Source organism: Acomys russatus, chromosome 6, assembly GCF_903995435.1.
Source record: "Acomys russatus chromosome 6, mAcoRus1.1, whole genome shotgun sequence".
In the NCBI taxonomy this organism is placed as follows: Eukaryota; Metazoa; Chordata; class Mammalia; order Rodentia; family Muridae; genus Acomys; species Acomys russatus.
Genome location: NC_067142.1, coordinates 69,773,226 through 69,787,042, shown reverse-complemented (window position 1 = coordinate 69,787,042; position 13,817 = coordinate 69,773,226). Strand labels below are relative to the sequence as shown.

The 13,817-nt window shown below is 38.9% G+C and overlaps 1 protein-coding gene across 1 annotated transcript in view; it reads right to left on the bottom strand.

Annotated features, from left to right (window-relative positions):
* Fmn2 (formin 2) overlaps window positions 1–13,817 on the bottom strand; it is a 302,083-nt gene that overhangs the window by 96,563 nt on the left and 191,703 nt on the right. Inside the window, exon 14 of the mRNA XM_051147935.1 lies at window positions 3,049–3,141. Coding sequence (XP_051003892.1) covers window positions 3,049–3,141 — 93 coding nt within the window. The remainder of the gene's footprint in view (window positions 1–3,048; window positions 3,142–13,817) is intronic.

Sequence of the window (13,817 nt, the reverse complement as noted above, 5' to 3'; positions counted from 1 at the left end):
ATACAGACAAAAACCAAAGAAATGGGCTTGATGAAGATTGCTGGTCTCTGGAATGGTGATCAAGACATGTAATAGGCTGGGGCCATTCTATGGGAACATAGAGAGAAGGCAAGCATGGCAGCTCTCTCTGTGGCACTTATATTATTGGGAGGAACAAATAACACAGTGGCAGACAGTCAGTATTGCAATGAATCCAAAGCTGGGCAGGGGTTAGAACATCATTAGAGCGAATCTGCATTCAGCGTTCCTGATCACAGAGAGCTAGAATCTTCACAAACAGAGATGCCTCAAAGCAAGCAGACAGCAGTTCTCTGCAGCTGCCTATTTTAGAGTAGATGTGAGAGACAGTCCCAAGACAGAAATGTTGAAATGGAGACCATGAAATCCTGGCTTGGGTAGAAGTAGGAAGGGAAAAATTGGATGAATAAGTAGGTTCTGGGATGAGATGAAATCCACAAAGATTGCTAGAATGTGATCCATAGACCACACAATAGCTGCATTATAAGGATAAGAGCTGTTTCTGTTAGGCTGCGGAGCTAATGCAATAAAACGTTTGGCCAGCATTAGACACGGTCTGTCTTTTGAACTGTTCAAGAGATTTTTACATTAGAGAATTAGGCACATTTAAACAGACTCTGGGCATATAAAATATGAATATTCTCCTGTGGTTAATCTGTGTAAGGGTTGAAATGGCAAAGTTTTATTATTATTATTGATAAAAGCCTAGTTATAAGCAAAATTTTGACATATGTTATTTAGATAGAATTTTCTGAAGTTTGACTTTAAGAATTTAGCTTTTGATACCTAAAAGAAATAAAAGGCGCAAATTCTGATTTACAAAAAGATTATCTTGAGAAATATATTTTGATAAATACACCTTCAAGAGCCTAAATGCATAAAACTGGTCATTTATTTTTCACATTTTTGACACATTTGCCCAATGTGAGCTTTTCCAAACCATTTTCACTGCTGTCTGTATTATCATTTGTCTTTATGACCATGTGGAATGTAAGACCCACTAAGACACAAAACTTTCACATTCACTACTACAATAAACAACCAAAAGAATGCAAAACGAAAAAGGCCTGTCCTGCTCAACCCAGTGACAAAAAGCGATGCCTGCCAAAGTTTGGACATTTTATTATCATTATAAAACTGCTTTTATCATATTGAATAAGTTAAAAGATCTTCTTGAATTGTCATTAAAATACAAAGAGCTATTTATTCATTTAGTGTGACTTGGAAATTCTGTCTTCCCCATGTATAAACTACCAAGCAAATCCTATAGGCCTCCATTTATGCCCTGAATCATATATGATTATCAAAGAAAACTATTCATGTTGTTCTATGCTTTGGAAATTCAGTCATTTGATTTTGTTTCTTATTCATGAGTTTTAATGACTAAGGAAGGTTCAATCATAAAACAATTTTAATTTTGATCTATAAAAACAAATTAACAACATTTAGCCCAGTGTGGTGATGCACATCTTTAATCCGAACACTCAGGGAGGCAGAGGCAGGCAGATCACTGTAAGTTCAGAGGTTAGCCTGGCCTATAAAGGAAGTCTAGGACATCCAGGACTACACAGAGAAACCCTGCCTCAAAAAACCAAAATTAAACTAAAACAAAAATAACCTTCCTGCTTCTTAATAAGCCAGAAAGGATTCCTGGACACCTTCACCAATATGATCTCCTAGTCATGTATCATCTTTTTAAATGAATATTCTTAATTGTAAAATTCCACCAGGAGGAAAAAACAAGACTCGGCTTTTTCATCACTAGGGAAATGAGACCCCAGAGTTCTCTGGTAGCTAACCACAGGCTATGATTTTGGCAGAACAATGCTTTAGGAATGAATGAGATTTCTACCTTCGTTCAATCTGAGAATGATAATCACTTTGATTCATGAATCTCAAAAGTGTTCTCTTTCAATCTCCATGGTTATCTTAAGAGTAGCATTTTCCTATCTGAAAGAAGTTATGCTTATGTTGATTAAATTGAGCCATGACTCATTCTTTATAAATCATCGCCTGTGACACTTGAATAAACTATGAAAGCCATAGTCTACTACAGAGAGGACAGACCCAGTCTTCAGGGTGCTATTTGGCCTCAGTCTCATGCCATGTTCGCCTCTAGGACAATTCCTAAAAGAGCAAAATCTTTCCCAGAGCATGGCATGATATAAATCTGATGTTCAGAAGAGATGTTACATTCCTGTGCTGAAATGTTTTGAGTAGTAAATGCTTTGATATAATTGTAAGTTTCAATGACTTCAAACACTGAGAAAAAAAAAAAAAAAAAAGAAAGAAAAAGGAAAGAAAGAAAACAAAAACAGTTTTTTTTTTTTTCAGTATCTTCTGAGTTTTTCCATCCCCGTTTATATCTTCAGAATGTAGAAAGCATCATTGATAGAATATGCTCCCTGGAAAAAAAGGAATTAAATAGCTAGAGGTATTAATTCACCCCACAAGAATTGCAGATGGTGTCCTGAAGATTTAAAAGACACCGATGGACTTTGTTCTTTGGGCACAATGTTTTGACAAAGCAAATAAAAACCAGATTGTGCTGAGGTCATAAGCAGAGCTGAGACGTAAGGGATTGGGTTGGAGATATAAAGCTCCATGGTAGAGCATTTGTGTAACGTGTACGATGCAAGGACCTCAGTTCAATCTGCATCACTGCAAAAGACAACAGCAATGAACACAATTAAAAAGAAAGAAAACACACGTCACAAGAATACCCAATTAAAAAAATAAAAACACAACATTTTAATGTCTTTATAATAGAAACTAATTAAAGTATTGGTGTGTTGTTCACAAAACACCATCCAGCAACAATGAAGACTAGCCAGAGAAGGGCACAATTAGCCAGTGGTTAGCCACTCGTGCCTGTGATGTGATTAACCCAAGTCTTGTTTGTTTGGATATTTGAAGGGATTGTTTTTTTTTCCTTCAGTAATTCCAAAATAATCTTGTTTTAGATTTGCACTGAAACAGATGGCGGCTCCACAGCTGCCTATGAAGAGAAGAGACAGCTCGGCCATTTACCTTGACTGATGAACTGCTCCATGTTTTCCTTGAAGGGCTGCATGTGCTCTTCTGAGGAGACCTGGTACACTTTACCCGCTTCCACCTCACAGGCTGCAATGAAGAGAACAAGACCACATGGTCAAGGGCACACTACACTAGTTTTCAGAAAGCGTAGTAGCCAACGTTGAAAAACCCTTCAACCAACTTTCATTGACATGTGTTGGGTGCCCATATTGGAACCACCTTCATGGATATATGTTACATATCCTTTCAATGATGTATTAAAAAATACATTTGCCAGAAAGTATATGCCCAGTTCTACCATGTCTAAACCAATCTGTTGGACACGTCACTTAGATCTCAGGACTTCAGTTTCTTCGTGTGAAAAATGGTAAGAATCCCAGAGCTTATATCATAGCGCAGTTCCCAGGTCAAACCAGGTAAGAGCTGTGAGACCAGGAGAAAGCACAGCAATAGCTATGCATTTCTACTCTTACAATTATCAAATGACTTCTCCCCTGAGTTTATCTCTAATTACAGTAAAAAAAAAAAGTCTGAAAAATAAAACTTTAGCAGGGCAGCCAGTGTTTCCAGAGCATGTATTTACTAGGCATAAGGTAATTTTTACCAATAATTTAACCAAATCCTTAAATAAGGCAAGAGAGGCAATATACCACCACCTAGAACAACTGAGGAAATTAAGGATTAAATATGGCCGGCCATAGGAAGAAAGAACAGACTCATCAATGAAGTCCTGAGCTGATACCAGTTTGTCCTCCCTTTCTATTCTGTAGCATCATAAGTTTCTCAGGACAGATGTTTCTGGAGTTGAGAGTCATCTCTAAGGAAATCTCTGAAGGCATGTCTGTCACTATGGAAAGGAGTGTTCTATCTTAATAAGAAAGGCATCTAAAGTTCCTGCATCCCTGAATATGAAAACCAGCCAGATCTGTGCTAGCCTCTGAAAAACTGACCATTACTTACTTTCGTTTTTTATTTTCTTTTAAGTTTTTATTATTAAATTAATTTGTTCAGATTACATCTCAATTGTTTCCCCCTCACTTGAATCCACCCGTTCCTCCCTCTCTCCTGCGTTCACCCTATCCCCCTTCCCTAGGTTTATGACTGAGGGGGACCTTCTCCTTCACTATGTGTTCATAGGTTATCTATCAAGTCTCATCTTGGTAGCCTGCTTATCCTTTCTCTGAGTGTCACCAGGCCTCCCCACCACGCGGAAGTGGTCAAATATGGGGTACCAGAGTTCATGTCCAAGTCAGTCCCCACTCTCCACAAACTGTGGAGAATGTCCTGTCCCTTGGCTACATCTGAGTAGGGATTTAATGTTTACTGCATGTATTGTCCTTGGTTGGTACAATAGTTTGAGCAGAACTCCTGGGTCCAGATCTTCCCATCATGATGTTCTACTTGTAGGTTTCTAGAATCCTCTGGGTCCTTCTACGTTCCCATTCTCCCATACTTCTCTCACCTAGGGTCCCAATAGGATATCCTCACATTTATGTTGTCCTTTAAAGTATTTTCCCTGTTCTGTGAATGCTGGGGTATGTGCATGTGCTTGTGCATGCGTGTGTGTGTGTGTGTGTGTGTGTGTGTGTGTGTGTGTGTGTGTGTGTGTGTGTGTGAGAGAGAGAGAGAGAGAGAGAGAGAGAGAGAGAGAGAGAGAGAGAGAGAGAGAGAGAGAGAGAGAGACAGAGAGAGAGAGAGAAATGTATTGATGCTTCATTGTCAGGACTATCCAGAAGCTACTTGGTCAGGAGAATGGGTCATACAGGGGGAGAAACTGCAGTCATCTGCCTTGGACTATGTCATTAATGACAACCCCATGTGGCCCAAAACTGTTTTGTATTATTGTATGAGGACTGAACCTAGGGTCCTGTATGAGCTAGATTAGCCATGCACCAAAGCCATTCTGCCAGCCCTCTTTTGACTACTTATTTTGACAAGAGGTCTCACTAAGTTGCTCATGTTTGCCTTGAACTCATTCTGTAGCCCACACAGACCTTAAACTTAAGATCTTTTAGTCGCAGAATAGCTAAGATAATAGTTCAATGCCACCAGACTCAGTCTCATCTCTTTTGAAAAATGTCTGAACATGATGCTAAGCATATATTTGACCATATCATACTTTCAAGAATTTTCGGAAATAATGTCTGTTAGATTACAAAAAGGAAGGCACCATATGCATGCCATTGCTTATAGAAAATGAGGTCCAATTTATTAGTGCCCCCTTAATGTTTCAGCCAATTATGTCTAGCAGGGTCAAATGAACACCGTCATACTATGGCTAAGAATAGAATGGGAGCCAGACTTTTAAAGAAATACGCAGTGCCTTATGTGTAACTGAGTTTAGCTTATCCTCAGCTCTGTTGAATGTTAGGGTCTGTATAAAAACAGTACATGCATACAGAATTTTAAACTCTAAGCCATGGTGTGCTTTAACAGCTGATCCTTCCTCCTTGATGAACTATACACACATAATAGAATACATTTTATCTCACAGTGAGGACTTTTGAGAGCTAGAATTTGGGATCCTTTGGGGTGCTGTCCCCTACACCCCCCACTGGAGAATGTCCAGACTAAGGAAAGTCAGGAGGTTCAGCTCCACACACCGTGTAAGAACCAGGAACAAGACCAAAACACCTCAGCTGTTCATAGGTTCGAAACTGCTCAGTCTTTAACATGCTCATCCGTGAGAAGAGGAAACATCACTATCTATCCCCTGGTCATAGTGAAGTTCTTGTTAACGTGTAAGAGGTCATACAAATTCACATTCCTCTATATTACATATTCAGCTGACATGTTCTTGGCCCTTATGACCAGTTCTTGGCCCTTGTACCTGCACAAACACATCCAGTTTTGGGGGCTCAGTTGTCACTCTAAGGAAAGACGACCAATCTTTCTTTCAACTTCACATGTTCTTTCTCTATAGAACATGTTCATGACATGGGATAGAAGGGAGGATTTAGATAAAATAGAGGAATATTCAAGTCTAGCTTGACAGCCAGCTATGGAAACCTTAAGCTGTTTTTTGTTTTGTTTTGTTTTGTTTTTTTTTTTAAGTTATCTGAGTCCTCATTGACTGTTGGTCCTGAAGGGCTAAGCTCTACTGAGCTGTCTGTCGGGCAGCCTGGAAAAAAAAGAGCAGTTAGTGATAATAGTGCCTCAGAAAATTTTCAGTTGCGCATCTTTCTCTCTGATTATAGTTCCTAGTCCCTAGAGCCAGAAGGGACCGCCTCATCTGTGTGCACAGTGCTTGAAGTACAGAGGAACCAGAAATTTACACAAAAGAAAGTGCCGTCGACTCTGCCCATGGTTATAACTTTCTTTAGTCTGGACATTCTCCAGTGGTGGATGTATGGGGACAGCACCCTAAAGGATCCCAAAGCCCAAATTCTAGCTCTCAAAGTTCCTCGCTGTGAGATAAAATGTATTCTATTATGTGTGTATAGTTTATCAAGGAGGAAGGAAGGATCAGCTGTTAGAACACACCATGGTTTAGAGTCTAAAATTCTGTATGCATGTACTGTTTTTATACATATTCTAACATTCAACAGAAATGAGAATAAGTTCAGTGCAGTTAACACATAAAGCACTGAGATATTTCTTTAAAACTTTGGCCCCCATTCTGTTCTTAGCTATAGCACGCCATATTGCACAACATATCATTCTGGCTAGTACTTATCATTTTAAAAATTGGTATGTGACTATGCAAAAATTTTCAAAACACAAAACACTGCAATATAAACTTAAAGGGTCATTTAGAAACATTATTAAAATCAGAACAAAGATAGAGTTCTTGGAAAACTTAATTACAGTTGAATCCAAATGTTTAAGAACAGTTGTCAGGGGGCTGTTGGCATATTTGAGTCATTCCAATCGTGTTAGCTTTTGTTTAATTTAAAGGCTTCGCTGAGCCAAAGAGATTTTTGTGTGATGTTAAAGAACTGATATTGAGAAGTATGCAATAGGCTTCCCAACAAAGAAAAATACAGCCAGAGGGAAGAAGGAACAAAACCCTCAGGTATGCCATTATTAAAACTGAGTCCAATGCATCACATTCGTGCACAGAGCAGTATGCTGTGGAGCAGGGGAAAGGCTACCTGATTGCTGTCAGATTAACCTTCAACCTCACACAGCTCTCTCCACAGCACACCTACCTCATGAAAAGTTTGGTTACTGTGTGCGGGAGTTGGAACATCCCATCATGTCTCGAAGTTCAATGTTAATTACGGCTTGAAGTCACTGTTTTTCTGTTAGCTTCGAGGAAGTTACATCGCCATCAGCAACATACACAAAAGAGTACAAACATGCTGATTTGATGAAAAAGACTCTCACATATATGTTACATTCCTTTTCCCATGACTCTCTCCAGGCTTAGGGAATGTCATGTCTTGGGAGGATGGTTTTGGGCACTGTGTTTTTAAATGCTGATTTCTGTACCAAGATATCTGGTTGCCATCATTACTGAAGCACCTCCCGTCTCAGTATTGTGGAAAATTGCTCTTCATTACCTCTGATTGGTTAATAAGGAGCTGAACAGCCTACAGCAGACATCAGAGTTAGAGTGGGTCCTCTGATCCAAGGGAGAGAATCCCAGGTGGAGCAGGGAAAGAGAGGAGGTGGTCACCATGAGGGAGTCACTATAGGACACAGATGGAGCAGGATCACCCAGGGTGAGACTGAGATGGCAGGTGAAGGGGCATGTGGCTGGGATGTAGACCAGGCCAGCATAGTCAGCTTAGAATAGATGAGTACCTGCCTAGCTATCGTGCTTGGAGCTTATTAATGAATATAATAGGTTTCTGGTTTTGTGCCATTATTTGGGAGATAGAGCAGACATACAAAAGCTCTAATTTTACAGTCATGTCTAAAGGGGTGGTGGAAAGTGTGTAAGAACCAGAAGTCAAATGGGACTGTTGGCAAGTAGTCTCTACTGGATATGACATGTAACTATAGTTAGGAACTCTCAATAGCTGTATTGGCCTGCATAACACCTGTACAAGATCAGTCTAGTCAGTATTCTAGCATTGATGGGGAAAGAGTCTCAGAAAGCCAAACTGCTAGATGTTTGCATTTTTTGTTTGTTTATTTGTTTGTTTGATTTAGACTGTGTAAGCCTGGTTGGCCTGGAACGTGTTATATAGTTCAGGCTACTTTTTAAATCTGTGGGAATCTCCCTGGCTCTGCCTCCTCAGTACAGAAATGAACAACCACACCAGGCATGTGTGCATGGATATTGTTAATTAATGGTTTGATTGAAGCCTTGACGTGATAAGAAGGCTGAACAGTAACAATTACCATACAGCCTTAAATACGTATTCATAAGCCCTACTCTTCCAAATGAATGCCAATACTTAACTCTCAAAACTAGTTACACAAGGGTTATCATCTCATTATCTAAGATGGTAGACAGGGCACTTTACACTAGAATAATAAAAGCACTAATACTACAAACTAAACCGCCTATAATAGTCTACCTACACATTTAAGAATCTTTAAATATGACCTTATACTATAGGAATGATGATATCATAATTAATCATAGTATTCCCAATGATTTAAAAGATCAATTAAGGACAGGACATAGCGCAATGATAGAACATTTGCCCAGGAAGTTCAAAGCCATGAATACCCAAGTACCATCAAGAACAAACGAAAATTTTTAAAATTTTTACTGATTGTGTATTTTTACAATTTTTACAAATTGTGTAAGATTTCGTGAATAAAACAGTATATTCCCTCACCTGGAGTCTAAAGATGTTTCTATAAATCTTTAAACATTCTCCAATGTGCCCTAAATAACTGTATGAATTTATTCAGAGAAAATCAAAGCCTGTGGCATTTTCTCAGATGTTATGATTTCAGGACTAGGCACAAATATTCATCAAGGGTACAACTGCCTTACAATGATGCTTAGCTTTATTTATTTATTAGAAGAGGGTCTCACTGTGTGGTCCTACTTACTGAGCTGGAACTTGGTCTTATAGACCAGGCTGGTCTCAAACTCACAGAGATCTGCCTAGCTGTGCCTTCCAAACGCTAAATGCATGTACCATCATGCCAGGCTATCCAGGATCTTAAGACGATTTACCGGCCAGGTGCCTAGCTTCATTTGGGGCATCCTTAAATAGTGATATATAGTGTAACCCATTGTGCTTATGATTGCCTTAAGGACCCCAAGAGTTCACTGAATGTCTATGGAATGGCCTTACTCCCCTTCTGTTCTTACTATTACCTTGCCATGTACACTGATAAAGATACTGGGATAAGTACCTAGCACAGCAGATATTCATTTACATGAAGGCGTCTGTATTGATTTGTAATGCATTCATGCCTGGTAAGAATGTAAATCTATGAGAAAGGATTGGATGCCATTTATGGATTTGAAGCTAGCATCTCAAGGCATCTTTTAATGTTCTGCTAACTCAGATGAATAAATGGGAGGCATTTGTATAATAGCCAATGGAGAAACAGCATGCCACAGCAGTCAGCAAGACAGAGTCTGTATTTTAACTACCCTTTGTTACTTACTACTAGGATACTTGGAAACATTTCTGAGTGTTGCTAGCTCTCCTTTGCTCATCTGCAGCATGGACACAGCAACTGTTTTGCCCAAGAGTTTCACAGTATGAGGTATCGTGTGTAAGATGTACTGTGCTTTTGGCGCTGCCTTAATGCGTGCTATAATCCTATGTTACTTGTACAGATTAGATGAGACACTAGCCAAATTCTGCTCACTTTCAAATTTTGAAACAAAGCAGAAGTATTGTAGGTGTTCTTAGTAAATTATAGAATAAACAGAAGCCACGAGCTATTGTAATATACAAGATTGCTTGATATGGATGTATTCATTAAATATGTACATACATGTACATGGAGGTGTACAAGCATACATGTGCATGTATGCATATATGGAAGTCATGGGAAAACCCTAGGTGTTCCTCAGAACCATTCACTTTGCTTTTAGAGATCAAATCTCTCACATAGATATGGGACTCGCCAGTTTGGCTAGGCTCTGCCTCCCAAGTTCTGGGATTATATGCACATGCCAGCAGATCTGGTTATTTGTTTGGGTTCTGGGAATCAAACTTAGGTCCCCATCTTTGCATGTTCTGAGTTGTTCCATTACATGACACTGAGAACAGATTCAGCATAGTATAGTGACAAAAGATTAAGAAAGACAAAGGAAGTATGAGGACCATCAAGTAGTCATCTGTTATCAGAATCCAACCAGATGTGAGAAGTGACTAACTGCAGACACCTTTCTCCTGCCCTGGATACTGCTTAGCATTGCCCACAAATCCTGCTCTGAGTATGTCCTTCTCTGTATATTAGAAACAGACCACCTCAACGGTAAGGCTGTCTAAATGGCTCTCAAGGTGGGTGGACAACATAAAGGGAAGCCTTTCAGTGTTAAGGAAAGGCAGAGAGGCTGGTATGATGGATCAGTGGCTGAAAATGCTTGCCACCAAGCCTAATGACCTAGGTGCAACACCCCAAACTGACATGGTAGGAGGAGAAAATCAACTTCTGCAAGTTGTCCTTTGTTTTCCACAATAGTACATGCAAACCCATGCCCATGATGGACAGAGAGACAGAGAGACAGATAGACAGACAGACAGACACACACACACACATACACACACACACACACAGAAAGAGAGGGGGGAGAGAGAGACACAGACAGACAGACAGACAGAGAAAGAGGGACAGAGACAGACAGAGACTAAACAAATGAGCAAACTAATTCAAAGAAGAATATAGTTTATCTGACCTCCTCCAAATGTTATAGCTCCCTCCACTTGATCTGAATGAACCTGAGAGCCATAAAGACAGATAGAATCATATTGGAATAATGAAAATCAGCAACTAAATGAAGATCATTGGTTTGGGTTTTTGTTGTTGTTCTTTGTTTCTATTTGCTTTTTTTTTTTTTTTTCCTCCTTTTTTCCAAACTACCTTTCTATATCTGGCCCTTGGACAATGGTGTTAGACTCATCAAAATGCCATTCCTCTTTCAAGCACCTTGGTGATGCATTTCCATAGTGAAAGGCGGGACATGGAAAGAATTGAAGGCTAGCCTCCCACAGACTGTCACCACAATCAGAAGGTGATTCCAGTGTCTATTGTGTGTCCACACACGCAAACCTGTATTACTGTGTCACCCAAAGTGTCCTGTCAGCCATGGTCTCAGACCCACAGTCACATGTATGAGCTGACGTTTTCCTGATGCCTCCAGTCCCATCTCCCCAGAGGCTGCCCCCCTCCCCCCCCCCGCCACGCCACACCCATGTCCTTAGGGCACCATCTGCAAGAGAAGTACTGTGTCTTTGAGGCATGGGTCCAACTCCACTGGGCACTCTGTCTAAGGGTGTCTGCTCTACATTAGAATATATCAACTTCTCTTGCTTTCCCAAGTTCCGAGGATGATGGCTGCTTCCTCCAGTACTTCACCATTTTTTGTACTGTTTTCACCTTTCAACATGTGCTAACTTCTCTATATTAAATTACTTCTATTAAAGTACTATGGTTTTGGTTTTTCTTAGGTTACTCTGAAATAGTAAAAGCAATAACCAAAAATAATAGATTATGTTTCTGTAAGACCTCAACAGCTTTCTGACAGTGGTAGTTAATTTTATTTTTACTATTTCCTTTTAAATAATATATGTTTGAATTGTTGAACAGAAAATTGCTTCTTTCTCATATTAATCTTTTTACCTCCAAGAAGAGTATTATATTCTTCTTCTTTAACATAGTTTAGTCTTTTAATTAAATTTTTTATGTTTCTTAGTTATGTTTACTTTTGAATTTGGCAAGTTATGTAACTTCTTCACAAAGACCAGAGAAGGCGGAACAATCACACATTTTAAATTAGTGGAGCCCATAGTACTCAGTTTCAATTCTAAATCAAACATATCCCTGGATGGTTGCCCAGTTTTCTTTCTTCTCAAATAATATTATTAAGCCCGTTGTACACAAAAAGGAACACATATAAAACGTACATAATGTATAAAGGAAAATTAGATGAATATACATATATTTGATTTACAACTTAAGAAATGAGACATAACAAATACTTTGAAGGAGACCAGTGCATGCCCTAGTGACCCATTACTTGAGACCCAGGGAATTCTGTTGCACATATCTCTCCCTGTCTCCTAGCTCTGAAGAATTAATTGGCTGCCTATATGTCTCAACTTTACAAGCTGAAATCACAGAATTTGTACTTTTCCTGTGACTTGGTTTTCTTAAGATTGATAAATGATTTATTTATCAGTAATACTGCAAGCATAGTTTAGGTTTTCTTGTTGAGTAGAATGTTCTTTGAAAGAAGATACCATATTTTGCTTGGCTTCTATCTTTCTGAAAAGCACCTGCAGGGCTTTGTTGCTCTCTTATGATAGGAATACAGTTTGCTCATGTCCAGCAGTATATCTCTGCAAGCCAGATTGCTGGCTTAGAGACTCCTTCCTCCTCAGGCTTATTGAGATTTTCATACAGTTGCTCCAGAGATTGCATCACCTAACACTTTCATCCAACTCCATGGCTACAATTCCTACCTGAAAGGGCACTGGACCACAAGCCATCATTTAGTGCGACTGTATCAAGAAAAGCAACTGACAGGAGATGTCAAAATTGCTGAACAAAAGGCATTTCACTGAGCTTGGAAGCCAGACTCGCAATCCTGAGGAACAGGTACAGGAATCTTCAGGTGAGCAGGAAGAATCTAATTCGATGGATGACTTTAAAGGAATGCTAAGATGAGACATGGGTGTTTTCCTAAAATGTCTAAGCTCTAACACATTGTTTCTCAGTTTCCGGAGAAATAAAACTCAAGTCAGTATGCAGAAACAGAAGGGATAGATGGCTAGAGGAGTGACTCTGTGGATGCAGCACATCTGTCATTAGCAAATAATTATAGTATTTATTCAGTTTTACCTCATCACAGCAAAAGCTATTGAATGTTTACCACAGAGTATCATGATGGCTTGTTTACAAGCTTAACCCTCTTTTTACAGCTGATTAAAACAATTGCCTTAGAAAAAAGTAAAGACAGGCTATTTGAAATGTCTTAAAGGAATATTCAAATTTGATTATGTAAAAGAAATCATTGATGGACTAGTGAGATGGCTCAGCAGTTAAATACATAGGCTGTTCTTCCAGAGGACCTGAGTTTGATTTCCAGCATCCACATGGAGATAAACATCCCTATAACTCCAGTTCCAGGGGATTTGATAGCCTCCTCTGGTATCCATGGTCACTGGGAAATTACACGGTATACAAACATGCAAACAGGCAGAATATCTATACTCATAAAATAATAAATAAATCTAAAAGTAAACTAAACTAAATTTTTAGAAGAAATAATTTTTAAAGGCTACATGACTCAAAGTAGATACTGTTTTTAAGTACTACAATTTTATTGAAAGTAACCTTCCATTTGATGCCCATTTGGCTGTATAAATGTATGTCTATTTATACCCAAACCATTCCTAAAAATGAGAAGTAATTTCATGTGTAAATGATAGGAAAAACTGTATTTCTGATGGTTCTTTATTCCTCCAAAATAGGACTTAAATCATGACTCAAAGATTTCCTTCCTTGTGCTCAAATCATCTTTTCTATGAAAATAATCAGATTTTGAAAAATAGATATTTTTTTAACCCTTGGAATTTGATACCACTTATTTTACAAAACAAAACAAAAATCATGGTATTATTTCACGAACTATTTTCCTTGTAAACTCAGAATCAAGTCATGCTTGTATT